The 26,500-nt window shown below is 46.6% G+C and overlaps 1 protein-coding gene across 1 annotated transcript in view; it reads right to left on the reverse strand.

Moving 5' to 3' along the window:
* Positions 1 to 1,419: 1,419 nt before the first annotated feature.
* The window catches only part of Galnt17 (polypeptide N-acetylgalactosaminyltransferase 17), a 377,891-nt gene continuing 352,810 nt past the window's right edge, over positions 1,420 to 26,500 (reverse strand). Inside the window, exons 8-11 of the mRNA XM_055606411.1 lie at positions 23,485 to 23,622; positions 21,580 to 21,675; positions 4,142 to 4,309; positions 1,420 to 2,965 (exon numbers count right to left, since the gene is read on the reverse strand). Coding sequence (XP_055462386.1) covers positions 2,837 to 2,965; positions 4,142 to 4,309; positions 21,580 to 21,675; positions 23,485 to 23,622 — 531 coding nt within the window. The 3' untranslated portion in view covers positions 1,420 to 2,836. The remainder of the gene's footprint in view (positions 2,966 to 4,141; positions 4,310 to 21,579; positions 21,676 to 23,484; positions 23,623 to 26,500) is intronic.

Raw genomic sequence — 26,500 nt, forward strand, 5'->3', positions numbered from 1 at the left:
GAACCATAGGTTGACCTGATCCTCAGGCTTTGGGAGAAAGTTGCTGACATGTGGTACTTACAGGAATAGCCATCTCAGCCCTTGGGCCCTGGGACCAAGGACCAGTGCTCAGATTTAAAGTCTGGGTACCAATGTCCATCAGAAATTAGCCCCCAAGAGACCAACCTCAGCACTCGCCAGCACGCCAGCTAGCAGATATCTGTCCTGCTGCCTTGTGGCACTGAAGTTCCAGGACACGTGCTGTTCTACCCCACGTGGATGCAACCTCAGTGGGTTTTGCATAGGAGCCCAAAGGCAGCTGCATGTTCTCTGGTCTGGCAACTCTCTCCTCTCCATCTCCATTGCTCCAAGAACCCAAAGTTCTCAGACTCTAGCACTTAGCAATGTGACGACTAAAGATAAAGACTTGAGTATGCTGTCATAGCCCCGGTCTCAAAGAGCACACAAGAACTGTGACAACTGAGGTCTATTTCTGTCTCTACATCTATATCCCTATCCACATCTGTCTCTGTGTCTGTCTATCTCTCTCTGTATGTTGGGATGTTAAGATGGTTGGTCCCTCCCAGTTTCTTCCTACAAGAGAGACATGAGGCCCACTATTCCTCTAACAAGCATCGTGTAGGATTCAACTTCTCCACGAACACCCAGGAGGCACTGTGTGTACCATGGACAGCGGAAGTTGCTGAAGGGGGACAGGCCAGGTCTGCAGCACCAGCTTCCAAGCTTTCTGAACAACTTGACCTCCTTAACCTGAGAGCAGCAAGGGGGAGGGCGAGCCAGTGTCAAATGTCGAGTTCTGTCCATGTTTGAATAGATGTTGTCTATAAGAGTAGGTAGGATTTGTTCCTAATGAGACCAACTCATCATGGTGGCGATGGTGACTGGCTTTAATTGTCAACTTGACACAATCTAGAACCACCTGGAAAGAGTCTTGGTAGGAATTGTCTACACTGGGTTATACTGTGGAAAGATCTGTGAGGACGGTCTTAATGAAGTGAATTGATTTGGGAAGACCCAACTGCCTGTGGGCAACACCATTCCCTAGGCAGGAGGTCCTGAACTGTTGAACACAAGCAAGCAAGCAAGCACACGTGCATTCATTTCTCTCTGCCTTTGACTGGACAGAAATGTGACCAGCTGCTTCAAGTTCCTGCTTTGGCTTCCCTGAAGTGATCGGCTGTAACCTGGAATGTGAGCCAGATAAAGCTTGTCCTCCCTTAACTTGCTTTTTTTTGGTCAAGAGTATTTTATCCCTGGTCTTTATAGAGAAAGGCTTTGTCTCAGAACAAAACAAACTTCAACTGTCTTTAAACCAAAGAAACCCTTCGCAGTGTCTCAGCAATCCTGCTGTCACTGGGTATGGAAAGAACCAAGATTATTTGTAGTTTGGGGGTAGAGCGCTTGAGTTGTATTTGATCCCCAACTGCAAAGTAACAACAACAAAGGCAAACAAGATGAAAAACAAAAGGCAGATGAGGCCGCAGGCTGCATTGTGGGATTGCTAACATATTTATTTCACAAGGAGGGGAGATGTGGTGAGGCCATGATAAGGATATCACCAAAAGAGACACTGGATCCCACAATGGGCACCTATGGGGTTTGGCTCTGGGCAGGAGATGGCCAAGGTCAGTAGTGGGGAGATGAGAAAAGGGGTACCCTTGCTATGTCCTCTGGGCCACCCCTCATTCTTCTAGGCATCCTTGTCCCCATCCAGTGAGCAATGAAGCCACAAGCCCAAGACCACACAGCTACTTCTGCTCTAGCACACACACACGCTCAAGCACGCAAACACACACCCAGCCACACACATCACCCAGGCAGGCACACTCTTTTCCTGTGCATGCAGACACATTCATATATTAACTCTGATTTATAAGTGCACCCTAACCAGAGGGCAATTGGAAAGAAGCAATCACTCTTAAAAGAGGAAAACGGCCGCTTCTGTCCCCCGTCAGCCAGCAGAGCGTGGGGTGAAATGAGCTGAGCATTAAGCATCGCATCACAGAGGGCCCTGTGTCCTCTGCTAGGCTGACTGCAGCCTGTATGTCCTGCGCAGAACATCTTTGTAGCTCCATGAACCCAGGACACCGTGTCCTTTGCAGGCAGAGCTATCCTGGCCAGATGCTGGGAACCTCCAGCATGCTGGGCTGACTTCCATCTCTCTCTAGCTCAAACGCTGACGCTGTTCATATTTAGGACTCCAGGTGACTGGGACAGGAAGCCTCAAGAATTCAAAGGAGTCCACAACTATTGTCCCAAAGCCAACCTGCTGGGAAGGGCCGAGGAGCTGCTGCCTTGGCAGACAAACAGGCATCTGGTCCAAAGTGTCCTCAGGAGATATGGAGTCTTAGAGTCTCATTGCCTCCTCTTTCTCCATGAGGGAGGAGCTAGGATGTGGCTAAATCCTCCCTGTGTCCCCCATTTCTTGGAGGGCCAGGGTGAGTTTCACAAGCAGCTGCAGCAAAGGATGAGAGAGGAGAGGAGAGAAGAGAGATGAGAAAGAGAGACAGAGACAAAGAGAGAGAGACCCTGCCAGACCCAGCTGCTGATGCTGGGGTGAGAAATGACACAGTGGAGAGATGCGAGTGGCCTTGCCCCTTAGTAGCCAGAAGGTGCCAGTCCCTGCTCCCCACGCAAGAATGAGGGAGATCTTCAAAGTATACAGGCTGAATGCCTGAGGGGGACTTAGCATCTTCATCCAGGGCTGCCCTGGAGGAGCCTGGGAGGTCCACAGAGCATCCTTGGTGTGCCTGCTGTCTCTCCACCATGTGGCTGGTTCTGAGGATGGCCAGGCCCTGCCCTGGGTCTGGGCTCCATGTGCCCTCCTTTCTTCCATCTACTTGATGGAATTCTTGATTGTCCATCTCTGTCCTGTGCAGCTTCGAAGAATAAGGTCGATGCCAGCCAGGCCCCGGTTCTCAACCTCCAGGCACCGCCCTGTGCCCTTATTCATGATGGCTCCATTCTGGGAGGAAAGAAAAGACAGAAATAAGGGGAGAGGCAGACAGGGAGACTTCACTCTGCGTCTTGTGTTTGTGGTTCCTCATGGGAGAACAAATTCCGTCTGAGTGGTTGGACCAGGTGGGAGAAATTGGTGGTGACTGGGCAGATGATAGAGGTTTCCTGGGGTCAGAATGGTAAGATAGCTTGCAAAGCCTGGTGACCTGAGTTCCATCTTTGGGACCCAGATGATGGAAGAGAAGAACTAACTCCCACAAATTGTCCTCTGACAGGTGTGTGTGTGTGTGTGTGTGTGTGTGTGTGTGCACTCACACACACACACACACACACACACACGCAAGCTTACCATGGAAGCATGCAGATTTGAGTTTGATTCTTATATTAAAAAAAGCTGGGCATGGTGATGTACGCTTGTAATTCCAGTGCTGGGGAGGCAGAGAAAGGAGGATCGATCGCTACAGCTCACTGGCTGGCCAGCCTAGCCTACTTGGCAAGTTCCAAGCCAGTGAGAGCTCTGTCTCAAAACAAATTCAAAACAACAACAAACCCACCAAGGTAGGGGCTGGAGGGGCTAAAGACATGGCTCAGCTATAAACAATACTTGCTGGTCTTGCAGAGGGTTCTAAGTTCAGTTCCCAGCCCACCCATTGGGCAGCTCCCACCATCTGTAACTCAGTTCCAGAGGATCTGACACCCCCTTGTGGCCTTTGTGAGTACTGCACTAGTGCGCACACACACATAATTAAAAATTAAAATTAAATCTTAAAAAACAAATAATAGCAAACACGGTAGTTGGTGCCTGTAGACTCACTTCTGACCTCCACGTGTATGTACGTGTATACCTGCATACACAGGAGTGTGTACACACAGAAATTTCCAGGAGTATTTGAGATCCGACTTTCTCAATCTTGGCTGAGAGTGCTTAGCAATTCAGGAATCCTCTCTGTGGACTTCTCCTAAGCAGCCCCAACACTGCTGATGGAATCAGGTAGATTACTTCTCACAGAAATCCTTCCTCCAGTCCTCCTAGAATCGGATCCATGATCTTGGCCTAGGGTTGGCAGATGTGGCTTCTCGGGGCACTGTGTGGGGAGTCTTGAGGACATCAGCCACACTCCTGCCTATGACCTGCAGCGTTTTTTACTTGTTCCTCCCCCAGCCCTGTCTCTGGAGAGCCCACCTGGATGAAGTTCCAGCGCTTGTACAAGCTGCTCTTGACTTTGTCACAGTCCAGGAGCTGTGGCAGACGACTCTTGGAGTTGTCCACCAGGCAGCGGGTATCGGGGAGGAGTGTGGTGGTCCCCAGAGCGCCCAAGTGCAGAAAGCCTTCCTTGGTATAGCGGGCGAGCTGTAGAGGAGGAAGAGTGGAAAGAGAGAGGGAAGGGTGAGACCATGAGGCACCAGCTTTCTGTCGGTTCCACGGTTGTCTGTGAATGCCCAACACATAGAAAAGCCTGCTCTAGAAGGACCCTGGACTAGCTGAGCTTGGGCATAGATACACCACGTTACGACTCCTTTCTCCCTTCCTTTCTTATTCCCCTCCTTCTTTCCTCCTCCCAACCTCTCTTCCTTATTCCTCTGTTTCTTTCTCCATTCCTTTCTTCTTTCTTTCTCCCTCTCTTTTTCCTACTTTCCTTGCCTCCTGCCTCTTTCCTTTTTACTTCTTTCCTTTCTTCCTCTCTTTTTTTTCTTCTTCCCTTTCTTCCTCCCCCCTTTCCTATCTCTTCTTTCCTTCCTTTCTCTCTCTCCTTTCCTTATTACCTTTCTTCCTGGTACTGAAGACTGAATCCAGGGCCTCATGCATGTTAGGCAAGCACTCTGCTATTGAGCTACATCTTCAACCCTCTTTTTACCTTTTAACTTTGAGGCAGGAGCTCTCCATGCTGCCCTGAACTCTCCCTGTAGCTCAACCAGGCCTTGAACTTACAGAAGGTGCCTAACGAATCCAGACAAAGCCAGCTGCCATGTCTGTCACAGTGCAGAAACATGGAGCACAATACTTAGAGGAGGAGAGATTCACTTGGCTCCTGGTTTCAGAGGTTTCAGTAAAGAGCAATTGGCTCTGTTGTTTCTGGCATGTTCTGTGATGATTCAGAACACCATGGAGGGCAGCACGGGGCAGAGCAGAGCTCCTCACCTCATGATGATCAGGAAAGCCAAGAAGGAAAGAGGGAAGACAATCTTCTAACCACAGGTGACCTACTTCCTTCAGGCAGGCACCATCTCCTAATTCAAACCACCTCCCCACAATGTCGTGAACCTGTGGCTCCATCAATAGATCAAACAACTGATTAGATTAGAGCCCTCATTATCCAGTCATCTCTCAACAATTAGAGGTTGAAGCCTTCAACATATGCTCATTTTCAGGAGACTTTTCTTATCCAAGTCTTGGTACTGGTTCAGATAATAGAACTGTCTTGGCAACTAGTTATTTTAGTTATATGTTTAAGGTATACTTTATAAATACTCTATAAGAAATAAATAATGCAATTTCACAACCCCACAATAATAGATTCTATCATTGCTTACGCAGTACTTGCTAACTGCTGTGGAGATAGTGTGGCTCAGCATCTTTCTCAAGACAGAGTCCATGACAGGAACAGCACCTCTGTAATAGTTAGCAAGTGTTGCATAACAAAAACATACAGTTATTATTGCTGATGAGTGTATGCGTCAGCTAAACGGTTCTGTGATCTGGGCTCATAGTATGGTTTGGCTATGAAGTGTTTCCTGAAAAGGATCATGGGTTGGGCTCCCAGGCTACAGGTGAGGAAACGGAGGCATGAAGACATGTGGCTGTGGTCCAGTAGCTGGACAGAAGAGGTGCTAATTACTGAATCTTCCAGAGAGCCTGGATAGTTCTGCTTAGGAATCAACCAAGAACGTAGCCGGATATGATGACTAGTAGTAATCACCAACTTGACAGGATCTCGAATCACCCAGGATACAAACCTCTGGACGTGCTTTCCAGGTAGTTAACTGGTGTGAGAAGACCCACCCATCCCGTTCTCAGCTGGGATCCTGGACTGAACAAGAAGGAGAGAGTGAGCCGAATGCTAGCTTTCATTTCTCCATGCTTCCTGACTACAGAGTTCATGTAACCAGCTGCTAATTACACTTTTGCCAGCATGACTGTACCTTAGGCTGTGAGCCCCAATAAGCTCTTCCTTCCTTGAATTTTGCTGTCAGGTGTTTTTGTCACAGCAGTGAGAAAGGGGACCAATACACTAGGGGTCTGCTCAGAAGCAGGAGTGGCTCTTCTCTGGTGATAAGATTTTCCTGGAGGGCTTCTCATCTCTCCATGAAAGCTACTCAGAAGCCCTTGGCTCCAATCTCCCAAAGGAAGCCTTCCTGCTCTCCTTTAACAAGTGATAGTAAGCTTATTAAGTGTTCTTGAAAGAGATGCCATGAATGTATGCTCTAAGCTCAAATTAGTTCCAAATCAGAGTAATTGTTCGAGGTAAAATGATAAGAAACCCAGAAGTCCTCCCTTTCCCTCCCTAAACAACGTTGCCCCGAGTGTGTTTCAATTCACCCAAATGCAAATTGATGAATGACAGCAGGCTGCCTTTATGTTCCAGGGAAAGATATACACAGCTGCTCATTGAAATTATGAATCAATCTATTATCCAGCAGGCAAATGAGCGGTGCTAAGAACATTAATTAACCGAGCATATCTGTGACCCAGATGTTGAAAGAGCAGAGCTTAATGCTGCTTGGAGTTAGAGGTTTCCGTCTGAGGTCTGTTCGAGCATGAAAACCATCAGACCCTCCATGCCAAAATCAGATACCAGCCCAAGCCATGTTGGCACCAGAGTGGGCAGATAAAAAAGGGGTGTTCGAGTTTCATTTCTGTCGCTGTGATAAAGACAAAAAGCAAAACACAAGCAAACAAAAAACCTGGCCAAGAGCAACTCAGGGGAAGACAGAGTTCATTTCACCTCACACTTCCAAGTCATGGCCCATCAGTGAGGAAAGTCGGGCAGGGACACAAGCAAGAACTTAAAGCAGAAACCATGGAAGAATGCTGCTCACTGGACTGCCCACAGCAGTGGGGCTCGTGGACTATGGGACATCCCCTCCCCCCAGCATCCCAAGGACTCGCTCGTTCTGGCTCCACCTTACCCTTCCCACCCCAGGTGTGTAGCAGTACCTGGCTGCCCTGAGGGAGGACACAGAGCTTGGAGCCACACACAGGTTCATCCTCACCCAGCTTTCTCATATAGCTCAGGGCCATCTGCCCAGGGAATGGCATTGCCCACGGCAAGCTGGGCTCTCCTACATTCATTACCAGTCTCCCACAGGCACATCTGCAAGCCAATGTGATATGGGCAATCCACAACTGAGACTCCCTTCTCAGGTGACTCTAGGCTGTGTCAAATTGACGGCTGTCTTAGTTGGGTTTTATTGCTGTGAAGAGACATCATGACCATGGCCACTCTTATAAAAGAAAAACAATTAATTAGGGCTAGCTTAAAGTTTCAGCGGTTTAGTCTGTTGTCATCATGGTGAGGATCATGGCAGCACACAGGCAGACATGGTGCTGGATGCTGGAGGAGCTGAGAGTTCTATATCTTAATCCGCAGGCTGCAGGAGACTGGGGGCCACACTAGGCCTAGCTTGAGCATAGGAGATCTCAAAGCCCACCTCCACAGTGACACACTTCCTCCAACAAGGCCACAACTCTTAATAGTGCCACTCCCTATGAGCCAAGCATTCAAACACATGAGTCTATTGAAGGTGTTCCTATAGCCACCACAGCAGCTAAGTAGGTGGGATTTTCACACCTATATACAGAAGTTCTGCTGGGTTCGTGGGCCAGTACCCAGATTCTTTCATGAAGGTTCCCTGTGGTCTTAAAGATAATGGATATTGCAGATTGAGTAAGGTGACTCTCACAGGCTCATATATTTCATTCTTGGTTCCCATTGGTGATACCATTTTTGGAGGCTGTCAGACCTTGAGGAGGCAGGGCATTGCCAGAGGAAGAAAGTAGTGCAGGGACTCTAGCAGAGCCAAGCATGGTAAACCAGGCCTGAGAATGGCAAGCATGGCTCTGGTGGCATCGCCCTTCTTTCATTCCCTCTTCCTTGCTAAAAACCATCATTACATTCTTAAAGCTAGTCACCATGGTCCATTCCCTTCTTTGGCTACTTCCTCTTCCTAAGGCTGACCACCAAGCAAGGTCCAGCGTTCAAAGTATTAAAGTCTAGCAATCAAATCTCCTTTTTGGTTACCCTAATTAACCTGTCCAATCAAAATTAAACACCTCATCCTAACAGCAGGTTCCCTCTTTTCCTTTATAAACCACCATTTGCCTATGTGCTACATCTGTCTCCTCTCTACCCAGAGGCAGTCCTTTGTCCCTCTAGGGTGAATATCCCTTTCCCCCTCTCCCTTGCTCCTTTTCTCTTCTCCCTCATCCTCTGTCTCCTGTCTTTGTCTCTTGTTTCCTGACCCTTGTCCCTCTGAGACAAATAAATCTCCTTTGTGCTGAAAACTTGGTCTTGGGTTATCTTATGTAGATACTGGCCCTTTCAAGCAAGTCAGCGGGGGGCATCTTTGTAGATCTATTATTCTGGGCTGTTTCATGTCTCATGTTGGGTCACAGTCATGAAGTAGAAAGCCTTTACACATACCCTTTGCCAGGATGTGAGTTGCTCCACCAAGCTTGCCCCACAGTGACAGCCCAAGACCCTCCGAAAGCAGGAGTTAAAATAAATCCTCTTCAGTTAGCGTGTTTATGTCTGGTATTTCTGTGACAGTGATGAGAAAAGTAACCAATGCCATCAGACCAACAGATCCTATCCCCACTTTTCTGTTCCAAGGTAGGAGAGCAGTGGACCTAGGAACCTGCTGTCAAACAAAATTCTCCTGTCTTCTCTCAAGTCTGGGTTGTAAGCTTATCTTGGTGAAGTCTGCCTATTGTGACTTTTCCCCCCACATCCCTCATGTTCTGGTCCCCTGCCTCCGAGGCACTGATTCAGATATTTCATTGATCAGACATACTCATTGACCTTCCTCTAGAGTGTTCTGGCTTCAACTTTCAAAGCCAAGCCTTCTGTGTGATTCACTCTCTTCCTTCCTGTCTTCCCTAGTTGTTCCAGCCACTATTCATCTCCTCTCTTGTTTTTGGATGCATGTGGATATGTACACTTTGGTTCCTCTTTCCCAGCTATGGTTAAACCATATCCTTTTGCCTTTACTTGCCACCTAATGGCATTTGGGTTGTTTCCACTTTGGAGCATTGTGAATCACACTGCCATGGGAAATCATGTGTGTGTGTGTGTGTGTGTGTGTGTGTGTGTGTGTGTGTGCATGTACATATACATGTAGGAACAGAGGTCAAAGAACAACTTGCAGGAGTAGGCTTTCTCCTACCACATAATGGGTCATGGGTTTGAACTCAATTAACCAGACTTGGTAGGAAGTCCCTTTACCCACTGAGCTATCTTACAGGCATTTCTTTTCCTCTTCCTTCCTTCCTTCCTTCCTTCCTTCCTTCCTTCCTTCCTTCCTTCCTTCCTTCCTCCTTCCTTCCTTTCTTCCTTCCTTCCTTTCTTCTTTCTCCCTCTCCCTCTCTCCTTCCCTCCTCTCCATTTGTTCTTTGTTTCTCTTCCCTCCCTCTCCCTTTCCCATCTCTCTTTTCCTTTCTACCATGAGATGCAAAAGAAAATAAAAACTTTGCACATCTAGACATTAGAGCTTTTTCAGATGGTGACTGAACACTGAGCACTTTGTTCCATCCTGTGGATTTTTCACTGTATTGGCAGTGTCCTTTGAAGCACAAAGCATCTTTAATTTTGATAATAATCAGTTTTTCTTTTCTCTTTGTTTGTTGGCACTTTTGATGTATCTAAGAAACCGTCGCCAACACCAAGGTCAGGAACATTTATCTCTCCCTGTGTTTTCTCTGACTTTCATCATTTTTGCTCTTATATTTAGTTAGGACTTTGATCCATTTGAGCTCTTTTTCAAGATGATCTAAGGGAAGTATCCAAATCCACTCTTTTTCATGTGAGGATCTAGTTGTCTCAGCATCATTTGTTGAAAAGACTCTCATGACACCCTTGTCAGAAATCAGTTGGCTGTGAATGTGACGATTTATTTAGGGGCTTTCAAAGCTAGTCCATTGATCTCTGGGCCCCTTTCTTCCATTATTTTCTCTTCTTTTCCTTCCTCCTTCCCTCCCTCCTCCCGTCCTCTCTTTCCTCTCTCTCTCTGTGTTTGTTCCTATGTATGGTCTGTGCACATGTATGAATGTTTTTGTATGTATAGGAAGTGCTTGCAGGAATCTGTCCACATGTGGAAGACTGATACTCATGATGCCATAAGAATCTTTCTTGATTGCATTTCATCTTAATCGCCAAAGCAGGGTCTGCCAGTCAAAGCCAGATGCTAGCTTGCCTGCTTCAAGAACCCGCTTGTCTCTGCCTTCTGTGGCTGGAATAACAGATGGGGTACCACGCCCACGTGGCATGCATGTGGGGACCAAAACTCCGGTTCTGCATGGCAAGCCCTTTAACCTCTGGCCTGCCTCCTCAGCCCTCCTAGAGTGGGTTAGTGTAGCCCCCAGGTGAGTTTTAGAACTGGGGGGCGAGTTTTCAGTTTCGTTCATGCCACATCGTCTGTGTTTCAAATCAATTCTAGGGTTGCGTTTTCAATCTCTGAGAAAAACACACGTTTAAAGTAGGTGGAATTCTGACAGGACCGCAGGACGCATGGGCACTGGCTTGCGGACCGTTGGGTCTACTCCATGCACACAACTCCGCCTGCCCCAGGGCTGTAATGCCTGTCAACAATGCGTTCTCATTCTCAGTGGACAGGTCTTGCATGTCTTTGGTTGAATCTATTCTCAAGGACTTTGTCTTTGGATGCTACTGCAGATAGTATTGTTCTGTTTGCTTATTTATTTATTTATTTATTTATTTATTTATTTATTTATTTAACACTGTCTTTAATTTGGTAGGGTGGTGAATAAAAGAAGTCAGAGGTTAACTTGTGGGAATCGGTTCTCTCCTTCCACTGTGCGGGCCTTGGAGCTCTAACTTGGTGGCCCTTGCTCTGTTTCTACACCTCTCTGTCAGAATCTTTACCGCTTGTGCAGATTTGTCACTTAGACACTTCTCTAAACTTTGGGCTCTGCGTGTTTCCTTAGCGACTGTTTTCTGAAGGCCACACCCACGGCAGACTCCCATCCCGAATGCGGGGTCTCCAGCAGCTCCATAGTCATCTCGCGAGTCTCTGCTGGCCAGCCTCCCTCCCACAGCCTGGTGCGGCTCCTCAGGCTCCTGCCCTAGTCCTGCTCCCTGGGGCCTTCATTTCCATGTGATTTAGATGGTCTTCACTCACCTTTTCTCAGTTTCTTTGGTCTCTGATTCCCTTTCTTTATTTTGAAGATACTGTAAGCCATTATCTTCCCCATTCTCTTCTAGCTTTTTTTTCTTTTCTAGCAAAGCTGAAAACATAACCAGATACCGTCTCTGTGTACCAACATGTGTTTGTGTGGGGGACAGATGTCAACCTGGGGTGGCATTCCCCAGGTGCCTTGAACCTTACTTTTTGAGACTAGATTCTCCCCTTCCTGGAACTCATTAAGTAGGTGGGGCAGACTGGCCATCCAGCCCTGGAGATCTCTGTCTCCACCTCGACAGTGAAATTACGACCGTGAACCACCATACCTGGGTTTTTTGCATCTGTTCTGGGGATTGAACTCGGGGACTCGTCCTTGCATGCTTGCTGACTGGAGTCATCTCCCTAGATCTGGCGGTTTTTAGGCTAACAGCATCACACATTTTTTTTAAAGCCTCAAGGATCAAGTGAAGTGTTACACACTGCTGGCCAAATACCTTTGAAGGTGGTAGGGTCACTCCAGATTTGCCAGCTACGCCCAGGAGAAGAAGGGAACACTTATACACAACCCTAGTGCACGAGGAAAAGTAAAACCTCCGCCACCAATTACAATTAATTCTCGTTTAGAGGGGAAAAGCATTTTCTAGTTGAGATGATCTAAGAGAGACTCACAACTGTTAACCCAGATTTAACAGCCTTGAGGGAGAATTGAAATATTCAGGTTATAGCCAGATAAACAAAAACCTGACAATAATTTCGAAATGGCTCTGGAACGCATTGAAAAACCCATTAAATCGCCGATAAAAACGCGGCTCGCAAAGTCTTTACCATTAAGGGGCTCTCTCGTCACTTTAGAACTAGGCACAGTCAGCATGGGAAGCCAGGCTCGGCGAAGAATGAAGTTTGTATACCTTCTGTTCAGGAGGCGGGGTGTGTGTTGTGTTGATTCCAACCTGCTTCTTCAGTTGACTTCTTGGCTTAGTGCTCAACTGAGCTACTTAAGAATGGCTTCTCATGATTGTGACCATTCTGAAGACAGAAAGTTTGTTCCTCCCGCACTGTTCTTCTTTTTTTTTTCCTAAAGGTTTATCTTATATTTAAGCTGTGTGTGTGTGTGTGTGTGTGTGTGTGTGTGTGTGTGCATGCACACCTGAGTGCAGTACCCACAGAGGCCAAAAGAGGGTGTCAGAGCCCCAGGATCCGAAGTAGCATCGTATCCACCATAAGAAGTTGTATACTGTCGGACATGGATGCTAGGAATTGAGCTTGGGTCCCCTGCAAGAGCAGCAAGGACTCTCTTGACTGCTCAGACATCCGTCCATCCTCTCTTAAGCTGTTCTGTGCATGTAGCGAGCCACTCAAGCAAAGGAAGTGGCATGCTAGCAGTGTACAGGAGCCTTCTGCACTAACCACCATTTACATAGGGAGTTACCATAGAACCAACAGTGCATTCCATTGGAGAACCTTGTTTCTGTCTCACCAGAGGTATTTTATTTTAATTTTAATTTAATTTTATTTTATTGTCTTCATAGATGCCCACGTGGCCTCAGGCATTTAGTTTTCCTGACCCTAGAACATTCCCAGCACTTGGACATTCTGAGCTTCTTGCTCTGTCCCAAAGTCCTCTATCCAAGAGCTGATGTCTTAAGTGCTTTGCCAGCCATGGGGGAGAGCAGAATACCCCCAATCTTTCTCGCTCATTGGGGCGCTATAGGCTGGGTGTTGGGGCTGACTGGGCACTGGTCCGTCCTTATTCTGCTCCTACCAGCTTCTTCTCTACTTCATTCCTACTTTTATTTCTTCTTCCCTATTGGGTGTCTCTGGTTTTCATTTTTCATTTGTATGTGTGTATGCATGTTTGTGTGTGTGGGCACACCTGCACGAGTGTGCACAGAGGTTAAGGCTGGGAATCTTCCTCGGTTGTCCTCCACTTTATTTACTGAGTGAGATATCTGACTTGAACCCAGAGCTTACCAATTTGGCTAGTTGAGCTAGTCACCTTTGTCCTTGGGGATCTCTGTCTTTGTGTCCAGAGTGCTGTGATGACAGGTGGCAGCCAAGCTCTTCTTCCTTTGGCTTCCTCTGATGGGAACCCATTGACTCAAATGAGCAGCATTAGCCTTTTTAGTGCCCATCCGGTTTACTGTGAACTCAGAGCCTTTCAATTTCAAATGAGCAAAGTCTTTGATAGTTATCATTGTACCAATATGGGCTTGGTGACACAGGCCTGGGATCCTACAAACTCAGGAGTCTGAGGCAGGTTGATAACAGGTTCAAGATAAGCCAAAGCCATATAAGTGATTTCAAGGCCAGCTAGGGCACCACAGTGTAGCCTCATGTCAAAAGAAAAATCGAAATGAAGATTGGAGGTGTGGTTCAGTGGTTATGGTACCTGCCTAGATCCCTCCAGTGAGGGGTTGGGGTTGTGGCTCAGTGGCCATGACAGTACTTTAGAGGCAGAGACAAAAGGAGTTGCCTGAAATCTGAGGCTGTGTTGCAAGACCCTGTTGTTGCAAAACAAAAAAAACAAACAACTAAAAGGTCAATCAAACAACAGCAACAACCAAAATAATTAGTGGCGACTTTCCTTACCTAGCTGTTGAATGTAACACTCTGGAAGAGATGTGCGTGTGTGTACGTGTGTGTGTGTGTGTGTGTACGTGTGTGTGTGTGTGTGTGTGTGTGTGTGTGTGTGTGTGTGTGTGTGGAGGGGGGTGGTCTGTTTGAAGTATGGGCGCTGCTCTATTCATTTTTCTGTCTGAGTTCCTTACTGTGGCTTGCCACGGACACAGAAACTGCCTGGGTCATTTTCTATGTCTCTTGAAATAAGAGCTAAACTTCCAAAGAGATGTAAATCTTTTAAATAAGGTTTCCACCAGGAAAAAAATATATGTATATTTATATATGTATATAAATATATGTGTATATGTTTATACATTATATGTAGTTATATATAAATATATGATATATATGTATACATATAAAACTAGCCAGCACACTAGGGGTGTGTATGGGTGTGTGTGTATGTGTGTGTATGTGTATGTGTGTGTGTGAGTGTGTGTGTGTGTGTGTGTGCTGGTAGTTTTTATGTCAACTTATGCAAAGCAGAGTCATTTGGGAAGAAAAAAAATCTTAATTGAGAAAATGCCTCCATGAGATGAGCTTGGAGGCAAATCTGTAGGGTATTTTCTTAATTGATGGATGATGTGGGAGGGCCCGGCCCACTGTGGACAATGCCACCCCTGGACAGGAGGTCCTGGGGTTTATAAGAAAAAAAAAAAACCTGAGCAATCCAGGGGAGCAAGCTGGTCAGCAGCACTCCTCCCCAGCCTCTGCATCAGCTCCTGCCCCCAGGGTCCTGCCCACAGGCTCATGCCCTGACCTTCCCCGATGGTGGGCAAGCTGTAAGATGAATTAAACCCTTTTTTCCTCAAGTTACTTTTGGTTATAATGTTTGATTACAGCAATAGAAAGTCTAAGACAAAATGTGTGACTGTCATTAAGACTTCCTGAGTAGAGCTCAGCCATCTGTTGGCTGTTCCCTAACCTGGAGTCCTAGTTAGAAATGACCAGGTGGAGGCATGAGTCCTTATGATCATTTAGGCAAAGAAACACATATGGGGGCCCTGGGAGGCACTTGTCAGGGTAACCAGAAAGAAAGAGGGAACTGTGGATTAGAAGTAGAGAAGAGAGGGTGAAGCAGATGACAGGAGCAGATGACAGGTCCTGTGAAGCCCAGACTGTGTCTGCAAGCTCCAAGTGCAAAACCTTGCCTGTCACTGGGGTCTCCATGAAAGATGCCCACAGACGCTCTAAGGCAGCTGGACCCAGGAGGCAGGATCCTGAGGATCAAAGACTCAAGCACCACGTACACAAAAGTGCTCTTAAGGGCCAGGTGGATGGACTTTTAACATAACGTGTAAAGGGAGCTAAAGCTATGGCCCAGCCATCCAGAGTACTAGCTGCTCTCCTAGAGGTCTTAGCTGAGTTCCCAGCACACACAGCATCTTCCAACCATTTCCAATGGGATCAGAGGCATTTCTCTGGCATGCAGGCAGAGCACTCGTGTGCATAAAATACACAAAAATTTTAAAATATTAAAAATAAAATGTCGCAGAAGAGGGCCACCTAGATTACTCAGTGGGTGAGAGCACCTGCTGTCAAGCCAGATGATCCAGGTTCAATCCCCGAGACCCACTCGATGTTCCCTGTTTGCTGCCGTGATAGAAGCAGCCACCTCACTCCCAGTGACACAGCCACAAGCCACTCTCACCACTCTCCTATCTTCCACGCCTCAAGGGACTGAAACCACGAACCAAAATAAACCCTTTCTATTTCGAGTTGCCTTTCTTTGTCACTACAGTAACCAGAAAGGCAGCCAATACTTGAGCTCAGGAGTTCAAGGGCAGCCTGAGGAACATAGTGACCCAATTAAAAAAAAAACAAAGACTTTAGATTATATACTGTAGAGGATACATTTTGGGGCTGGGGAGACGGCTCTAGAGGTAAAGTTCTTGCTTTGCAAGCGTGAGGACCTGAGTTGATTCACGGAATCTGCCAAAAGGCCAGGCACAGGGGTGCACACCTGTAGTCTCAGAGCTGGGGAGGCAGAGATGGGAGAATCCCTGGGGCTCACATCTAGTCGGCCTAGCCTACTTGCTGTGTAAATGCCCCAGTCCCCCAACACAAGGAAGACCACAGCTAAGGTTGATCTCTGGCCTCAACACGCATTCACACACGTGACCATGCATACGCCACTCACAAGCACAAAAAGGGATGTGTGCTACTACCACGTCACTGGCGCATTCCCAGGACTACAGGGCTACTTCCTGGGAAGAAACACCTTTCCTTGGGAGCTGGCCTCACCATGATCTCTGTCTCCTCCCCTCAGCACTCATAGGACTGGAAGGCAACAGCTCCTGGCTGTCAATTCACATCTGCTTTTGCCTTCCCCGAGCTAACAGCTTGCTGGGCCATGTCACTCCATCAGGGTGTGAGTACTTTATTGGCACAATGCATCATAATGACAAGGCACTTATATGATGCATGGCTTCAGAGATGAAGCCATTGGAGAGGGAGTCCAAGATCAGATTACATTTAATTAGGGGACAGAAAAGAATTCTCATGTGCCATTCTGGTGATAGATTAACTGAGAGAAGGAACGTGAGCATCTTAGGAAAGAAGGAGAGTGAGAGCAATACACATCAACAGAGAGGACAGGCAAAGGAGACAGTGGTGTGCCTGGACCTGAGTGTGGTTAATTTTTATTGTCAACACTATTGGATTAAGACATGCCTAAGGGCCTCACAAGATGGCTCACTAGTAGAGGTGTTTGTTGCCAAGCCTTGGGCTTGAATCCACATGGAAGAGAAAATGACACCTGTAGGTTGTCCTCTGACAGATAGATAGATAGATAGATAGATAGATAGATAGATAGATAGATAGATAGATAGGGCATTAGTGAGGCACACTTTTAGGTGTGTCTGTAAGGGAGTTCCCAGGGAAGTTTAACTGAGGAGGGGAAATCCACCATGGATACAGTGGGTAGCAATAACCCATAGGCTGGGATTCCAGAGTGAATAAAAGTGAAAATAAAAAGTAAAGTCAGGCTTGAGAAGATGGTTCTCTTAGCAAACAGTTTGCCTTGCACGGATGAGGAACTTGAGTTGGATCTCCAGAATTCATGTAAAAAAAAAATCTGTAATCCTAGTGATGGCAAGATGGGGATTGAAGACAGATGATCCATGTGCTGGCCAGACAGACTAGTCTACTTAGTGAGCTCCAGGCTAGTGAAAGACTTTGTTTCAAGAAGCTTGATGGCAAGTCCTTGACCAATGATGCCTAAAGTTGCCCTCTGTACTCTGTGTACATGTGCACATTTATATAAATTTCCTCAATCCTCACCTAAATAAGAGGGAGAGAAAAAGAGATAGATGATAGATATGTAGATAGATAATAGATAGATGATAGATAAAATGTAGATAGATAGAGAGATGATATGTAGATAGATAGATAGATAGATGACAGACAGACAATGGGTAGGTAGGTAGGTAGGTAGACAGGCAGACAGATAACGAGCTGAGTGCTGCTATTTTCCCTTCTCTTTTTCTAGACCCATCAAGATGTGAGCAAGCAGCCTCACATTCCTGCTGCCACAGCCCACAGCCCCCTCTGCCACCATGCTTTCTTCACTTCACGATGAACTGAGAGCCAAAGCTAAGCTCCTTGATCATACGTAGGCGACTGCAACTGCTGTGAGTCTGTGAGTTCAACAGTCGGGTTATAGCCAGGAGACTGCATTGCTCAGCTCTCCTCCCATCCTCTGGCTCTTACATTCTTTCTGCCTCCTCTACTTGGGAGCGAGTAGACACACACGTTTACACTGTGTATGTGTGATGGTTACACTTGTGATCCCCCTTGTAATGCCAGTGCTGAAGAGGTGGGGATAGAAGATCCCCAGATCTCAATATCCAGGCAGCCTAGCCTACTGGGTGAGCTCCAGGCCAGCGAGAGACCCCGTCTCAAAAGCAAGGTGAATAGTATCTGAGGAATGAAACCCAAAGTTGACCTCTGGCCTCCACAGGCACTCATTCAAAAATGCATAGACACACACACACACACAGACACACACACACACACACACACACACACACAGATGCTAATGAAGCCAATGTCCTGGTCAATTAGTTTTCCGTGCCCACCCAGGACATTAGCCCTGTCCTGGCATAAGGGTGGGATCTGAGGGCTACTGCTATGACTTGAATCTGAAATTTCTCCCACACACTTGGTTCCCAGCACCCACACCAGACAGCTCACAGACATCGTAACTCCAGCGGAATCTGTCACCCTCTTCTGGTCTCTGAGGGTGGTTGCACACACATTCACAAATACGTGCGCTCACACATGTGCACATAAATTTTAAAAAATATTTTTAAAAAAACTTAGGCTCAAGAAAAAAGTGGATCTTGGTCTCACTCAAATTATTAATCAGATAAAAATGGGATTCTTAATGAGCTTGCAACAGACACTTCAGAGCAAACAGGCACTCGGAGTGGCCAGGAACTGCTTCCACCTTGTTGATAAACACATGCTGCAAGACAGGAAATTATCCTCCGAGGTGCCTATTTTATCTCTGTTTAATTGCTGCTTGATAATAAATTACAACACAGAGTCCATTAATTAAGCTAACAATGTCCGTGGAACACCCATCTTTTCTTCTGGGAGTTGCCCGGCTCTGGAAACATGATTCCATCTCTGCCCATAGTATTTACAGAGCAATTTAAAAAGATGCCAATGTGCCTGGTGGGGAAAGGGGACTCCTGGATCAGGGAACAGCTTTGGGAAGGGGAGGGAGAACTGTGACGGGATAGCAGAGGCACAGCCTGGCGGGCAGCTGGAGAGCATGCCGAACACACACCCGGAGCTTGCAGTAGGAACTGCAAACACCGTCAGAGCAGCCAGTGCTCTTAGGGGAAGCTCACCCTTGAGTTGGGAGTGGTGAGGGCAATGAGAGGCCTACGTGCCATTCTGCAATCAGGTGAATGGCAGGGGCATCATGTCCACAGTGGGAGGCATGAAAGAGGAATTCTGGTTACTACCGGACAGAAGCCCTGGTGCTCTGAGTGTCATCAACTTCCACCAGAAGAGAAGTGTGGTCCACTCCTCGGCTCCTGTGTAGGAATGGAAGGAGTGTGTGGATGCTCCTTTCAACCTGGATGTACTCTTTTCTCTTATTCTGTAGGGTGCTGTGGTATGTGCACATGTGGGCAGTTTTCCATGGACGCCAGCAGAAGGCGACAGATCTCCTGGAGCTGCAGTCGTGAGCTGCCACACATGGATGCTGGGAACCAAAGCATCATGTGCCTTTAACCACTGAGCCATCTCACCAGCTCTCTCCTTCTTCCTTTCTTTTCTTCTTTTTTGATTGGTTGGTTGGTTCGCTTTTGTCAGATTGTGTTTATAGGATCCTCCTATGTAGCCGAGGCTGGCCTCAAACTAAAAATCCCAAGTTTCCCAACTGCTGGGGTTACAGGCGTGCACCGCCATGTCTGGGTCTACTGAGGCCTTCTTTAAATTATTTTTAATTAAAATCTTATTTTTTAGTGCTGCGTATTAAACTGGGGCCTTATAGCCTGTTAGATAAATGTTCGACCACTGAATGCTCTTTCCTAGGTGTGTATGTGTGCACGTGCATGAATGTGTGCATGAGTGTATGTGTGTGTCTGTGTGTGCACACATGAGGCTAGAGGTCATCAGGCTTCCTCCTCTATCATTTTTACCTAGTGTTTTGAAGTAGGGTTTCTTTAAACCTGCAACTCAATGATTTGGCTAGACTGGCTGACTAGAAAGCCCCAGGGGCCCTCCCATCCATCTCTCTAGCCCTTACATTGCCTCTTGTCAGGCTTTGGTCAGAGCAGTGAGAAAAGTAACTAATACATCAACTTAGCACTGACTCTCCAGGTCTTCAAGAACGAGGGTAAATGCTTTTCCAGTTTGTAACTTGCCACTTGTGATTGCTGGCTGACAGAACATTTACTATGTCCACGAATGCCAAGTCTAATGGTGTTTTGGGATTATATTTCCTCCCTGTTTGAGGAGATTTCTGCTATGCCCTTAGAGCATGTGTGTGTGTGTGCGCGCGCGCGTGCACACACACACACACAAACACACACACACACACACACACACACACACACACACACCCTATTCATGCCATGTTATCAAGGGAGATTCATTTCTTCAGCCTCTACTTTCACTTTTTGGTTAATCATTTTGCCCTTTTGCAAGCTGCCTTTTGTGTTCTCTGACAACCTGAAACCTTTTCTTCTTTCTTGTTGACGGCTCTGTTCTTGTACTAGTATTTACCCACCAAAGTAATGGAGGGCTTTCAGTGTGAGCATGTAAATTGGCTTCTCAGAAGAGTCTCTGTGAGGCTTAGTAGGCATACTGGTTGGTTTTTGTCAACTTGACACAAGTTAGAGTCATCAGAGAGGAAGGAACCTCAGTTGAGGAAATGCTTCCATGAGTGATGGGTGGAGGAGGGCCCAGCTCATTGTGGGTGGTGCCATCTTTGGGCTGTTTGTCCTGGATTCTAGAAGAAAGCAGGATGAGCAAGCCAGTAAATAGCATTCCTCCAAGGCCTCTGCATCAGCTCCTGCTTCCAGGTTCTTGCCCTGATTAAGTTCCTATCCTGAACTCCTTTGGTGATGAACAGTGATGTGGAAGCATAAGTCAATTAAACCCTTTTCCCCCAACTTGCTTTTCGGTCATGGTGTTTTATTACAGTAATAGAAACCCTAACTAAGACAGTTGGCAAGAGTGCTTGCTACTCTTGAAGAAGACCCAGGTTCAATTCTAAGCACTCATGTTGTACAATAAAAATTGCCTGTAACTCCAACTTCAAGGGATCTGATGCCTTCTTTTGGCCTTCTGGCCTTGCTGGGTACTGCTTGCCCATGATGCTCATGCCCAAACATACACACAAACATATTTTTTTAAAGGATCTCTATTGTTTCTTCATGGTTACAGATAGGCATATTTTGGTTAGAATGATACAATATGGTACATCTCTGTCTGTTAGTAAATGACTCTGAAGTTTATCTTAATTTTTTTTCAATATGTAACATACACATTGTTCCTCTTGATATTCATATGAATGTGACTATATTATTTACTTGGATTACTGCCATTACAACTTGGCAAAGCAAAGTAGGAAGGAAGGAAGAATGAAAGGAAGGAAGGGTTTGTTGTGGCTCACAGTCTCAGGGTACACAGTCCATCATGGTGAGAAGGCAGGGTGGCAGGAGCATGAGGCAGCTGGTCACATGGTACCCACAGTCAGGAAGCAGAGAGAGATGGATTCGGGGGAATCAGCTCACTTTCCCCTTTTTATATAGTCCTGGATCCTAGCTCATGGGACGGTACTGCCCACATTCACAAGTGTCTTTCAAACCCAACTAATCCCTTCTAGAAATTCCCTCACAGACACGCCCAGAGGGTATTTGGTGATTCTAAATCCTGTCAAGTTGACCATCAATGTTAACTGTCACAGTTACCTTTTTAAGTGACACAACCAACCAACCAACCAACCAACCAACCAACCAACCAACCAACCAACCAACAAACAAACAAAAAACATCCAAGTTCTTTAAAACAAAAACAAAAACCCAGAATATGGAACCATGAGCAACAGAAGTTTCCAGAAGTCCCACAGGCCCCTATGGGCCATTGATTTTACTCCCATCCTGGTCAGAGCTGGGTTCCTACCTGGGGTCCCCAACCGTGACATGGGTACAGTATTGCTGTGTGGTTCTCCAGCGGCCCCTGGTCCAGGCAGACATCCTTGGCCTTATTATTACGGAGCTGCAGGAAGAGGCGAAACATGCCCATCAGAAACCACCAGGAGAGATGCAGCTCACCAGCCACCACAGTGTCCCTTGGCCGTGATCTCATTATAGAGAGGTCACACAGTCCTTCCCAAGTAAGGATCGGTGCTTGAATGTGGGAGCTCGTTATTTGAGCTTGAATGACGAAGCCCTAGAGTAGGTATCTTGGGTGGGAGCACTGTTTCTAAATCCTGGGAAGCTGGACCTTCACCCCTCATCCACTTCTGAATAAAAGAGCATGTTAGAGGACTGGATGAATAGCCTAGCAGTTAAACGTTAGCTACTCTTACTGAGGATCTGAATTCAGTTCCCAGCACCCAAGCTGCTCGGTGTTCCCTGTGTCTTTTCACAGAAATAGGAAAAATAAATAGGACATCTGGTCAATTTTTCTTTGGGGGCCATTTTTGTTATTTAAATCAGTTGTTTTCTTTAAACTGAATCATTGGACTCATTACACAAAAAGTACTATAAGATTTGTGATGTATGTATTTCCAGTTTGGCAGGCCATTTCCACGTTTGGAGTGTGGGTTGTGTTTCTTTATGAGCTCAGGTCAGTTATCTGTTTTCTCTGCTGTTCCTCCCATAGCTCTCATTCTTATAAAGCCCGTCTCCCTTGGGATATCAGATTTATCCCCAAGGCTAAATCTGGTTTCATTTCTTTATTTCATTTTGGGAGGAAGTTTTGAGACAGGAACTCAGATAGCCCAGGCTAGCCTTGATCTCACTGTGCAGCTGAGGATAACTGATAACAGATACGCACCGCAATCCCAGGTGAATGCAGAGCAGGGGAGGGAATTTAGAGCCTGCACATGTGCCGGGCAAGTACTGTGATGACTGAGCCGTCTCCCACCATGGTTTCTTTTACAAAGAGCTAAGCAATTTTCACAAGTAGGACGAACCCCTGCTCATTTTCTGATGTCTCCTTCACATTTGGTCCTTTTATTTTAAAGAAGGGAGGAAAGGGCGGCTAGCGGGAAGTGGCAATGACTCCACATGCAGCCCACTGATCTATAGACACGACACACCATGGCTCGTTGTTCCGCCCAGCATCCCCTGGGATTGGAGTAGGCACTTCAGTTTCTCTCATTTTCTTATGCACTAAGAGGTGGAAGCTGGGAGGAGCCATGTGGCTGGCAACAGCTTACGGGAATGAGAGTCTAGCAGATTACCTCAAAAGACATTTTGGTGTTGTTGCTGTCTCTTTCTTTCTTTTCTTTTTCTTTTTCTTTAAATCACTATTTATCAACAGCCTATAACAATGAGCAATAGAGGCTCTGCCCTCATCCCAGTCTCTCTCTCTCTTTTTGAGATAGGGTCATGCTATATAGTCTAAATGGGCCTGAAACTCACTATGTAGCCCATGCTGGCCTCATGAAAATCCTGCCTCAGTGTCTCTATTGCTCAGATTATAGATATGCGTGTCATATCCAGTTCCCTGCCTTTGTGTGTGTGTGTGTGTGTGTGTGTGTGTGTGTGTGTGTGTGTGTTGCTGGGGATTTAACTCAGGGACTGGAGCAGAACATGCTAAGCCAGTGCTCTACTGCTGAGCCATAGCCTCAGCTACCTGGCTCTTATGTCCAGATACCTGCTCAGAGTCTCTGTTGAATACAGCCCAGAGGCTCTCAGGGTCAAAACATCTCAAAACTATCACCATGTGGGCAGAGGAGAAAGCCACAGCCCATCCCTGCCTCCATATCCTTGCTGGTAGAGAGCCTTGGACCTCCAAGAATCCCTGAGGAAGGAAGGGAGTGAGGCCCTGTCATCCTTCAGGTGTGGTCCATCTTACCTCCCCGTACGCAATAGTATTATTGTATCTTCTCATTTCCGGGTAGACATGGTCCAAGTACCACTGGAAGTTTTTACACTTCAAACTTTTTCTCAATGCTTTTCTTTCTGAGACATCACCTATATCGATCCCTGGATTCTGCAAAGAGAGAGACAAAGGGTGTTAGTGGCATGGGGCTCTGGCCAGAGCCTGACGCAGGGGGAGTCAACTTTAGGAAGGGCATCTAGATTAGAAGCCTGGAGTGGTTTTCCCTTGTTTTTGGTTTCTCTTTGCCTGCTGCTGGGATAAAACACCCCGACCAAAAGCAGCTTGGGGAGGAAGGGGTATATCTGCTTTACAAGCCTGCCATCCATTATCATTTTCCACCCATTGGGGGAAGGCCAGCGCCAGGGCTCAGGCAGCCGGGCGCATCACATCCACAGAGCAAAGAAAACGAGTGTATCCATGCTGCCCACTGTTTCTGCTCAGCCAGCCTTCCTCATTCTTCAGGGTCCGGCCCATGAAATGGTGCTCCCCACATCCAGGGCAGGTCTTCCCTCCTCAATAACAGTCAAGACCCCCCCTACCCCACCCAGACATACCTGCCAGCCAACAACTCTCTTCTCAGATTGTGTCAAGTTGACATTTAAGACCAACCAATCCCTAGATAGCCCAGGCCAGCCTTGAACTTGCTATATGGCTGAGGACGACCTTTAACTCCCGATACTCATGCCTCCACCTCTCGAATGCTGGGATTACACCATGTGCTATCATACCTGGTTTGTGTGAAATAGAGGAAAGGATCCAGGGACTTGGGTATTCTGGGCATACAGCCTACCACCTGAGCTCCATCCCCAGCCCAGAGGCCCCTACAACCCTGCGGGTTGGCTTCTGCAGACTGACTCGCTGCATCACTTAAGCCTAGAGATCACTCACTCAGCGAAGCGCAGGAAGGAAGATGACAGAAGTCTCTAGGCAATTCTCTATCTTTGTCACCACCGGGGTTAAGGACCCCAGGACACAAGGATGTCAATAGTCTACTCTCTTTCACAGTCCCTCAGCAATTATCCAAGACAATTATTGTAGGAATTATTTGACGATGACAAGAAAATAAATGTTTTTAGCCCCCTTCCGTTGTTTTTTTTTCTTTTTTTTTTTCCCTGTGTGTGACGACGACCCTCTTTGTGGGCACTCTGCGAGGCTCATTATATGCAGAGGAGAAAATAATTTTCTGTGTGATGATGTTCTGATGAATAATTCACTCTGCTTTTATTGAAATGAACCTGTAATGGGTTGCTGTGTGATGACAGGGGGAAATAAAGTATCTGAAATATGAGCCTCAGTCTCAGCTCCAAGATGACTGTGAGTCAAAGGACGCAGGCTAGGCCGAGCAGGAGGCCGGGTGGGATTTGGGGACACTGAGGAGAGTTAAAGTTACTCTGTTAAGATTCCTTCAGTAGACAGATAAGGACTTTAAATATGCGTATGCATGTATATGCATGCGTGTGTGTGTGTGTGTGTGTTTGTAGATATGTCATGTGTGTGTTTGTGTGGTATGTATGTGATATGTGTGTATGTGTGTAGAGGTGTGTGTAGGTGTATGTATGATATATGTACATGTATACATACATATACAGGGTCAAGAGGAGAAAATTTGTTGTCTTCTCTGTCATTCTCACCTTAGGCTTTTGCTCTTGTTTTAAGACATGATTTCTCACTGTAACTGAAGCCCACTGGCCAAAATGCTTTAGGATCTGCCTATCTCCTCCCCTCAGTGCTGGGTTTCCAGGCATGAGTGGCTGTCACTGGCTTTACATAAGTGCTAGGGATTTGAACTCAGTTCCTCAATCTTTCCCACTAAGTTTTCTTACATGCTAAGAAATCTCTCCAATATACAAAGATGTTAAAGATGTTTAAATATCATACTTACTAATACTTTTAAAAAATATTCTTGGTATGATTAACTGAGGTAGTCAATCAGTGTCTGTTAGTCTGATAGCTTGTTTGAGAGAGGACCTCATACTACAGCACAGGCTGGCCTTGATCTCACATCTCACAACCTTTCCTGCCTCATCTCCTCTAGTGCTGGGAATATAGGTTTGTGTAGACTTGCTTGGCTGAAGATGCCCTCTCCTCCTCCTCCTCCTCCTCCTCCTCCTCTTCCTCCTCCTCCTCCTCCTCCTCCTCCTCTTCTCCTTCTCCTCCTCCTCCTCCTCCTTCTCCTTCTCCTTCTTCTTCTTCATCTTTTCATTTTAAAGACAGAATCTCAAATAGTTGAGGATGGTCTCAAACTGGCTGTATAGCTAGTAATGACCTTAAGCTCCTGATCCTGGTGCCTCCACCTCTCCACGGTAGGGATTACACACTTGGCTGAAATGGGCATTTATTAGAAGCATGGCAGGAAAGCACTCACAAGGATGGGCCAGTGATCTGGAACCAGCCCACCGCCTGGGCCTCACTGTTCCATGCCACCCACCTGTGATCAACAGCCACGGTCCAAAGATTCTGAACAGAAAATTCCAGAAACAAACAACTCATAAATTGGAAGTAAATTCACCAGAGTATATTGTTCTGACCATCCTACTTTATTATTAGCCATTGCTGGCAGTCTCTCACAGCGCAAGTTTATAAATAAAAGTTGGTTGTGGTCTGTATGGAGAGGGGAAGCATGGTGCCTACAGGCTGAGTGTGCTTAGTGTAGTCCAGTGCTTAGGCCAGGAACTGGCACAGGCCTGTCAGAAGCTGAGGAAGGAGGATCATAACTTGAGGCCAGTCTGGGCTGTGATGTGAGATCCTGTCAAAGCAGACAGAAGAGAGGGGCAGGGAGGGGGGAAAGAGAGGGAAAGGAAGATGAAGAAAGGAAGGAAAAAGTAATGGAAGGAATGGATGAAAAAATGTTTTAGGATCAAACATGTTTCTAGTTCAGTTCAGATTTAGGATTTGGTTCCAGGCCATGTAGGGCCCCATAGTGAGATTCTATCCCAGTGATGCACACACACACACACACACACACACACACACACACACACACACACAC

Source organism: Psammomys obesus, unplaced genomic scaffold, assembly GCF_907164565.1.
Source record: "Psammomys obesus unplaced genomic scaffold, mPsaObe1.curated_primary_1811, whole genome shotgun sequence".
NCBI classification, from domain to species: domain Eukaryota; kingdom Metazoa; phylum Chordata; class Mammalia; order Rodentia; family Muridae; genus Psammomys; species Psammomys obesus.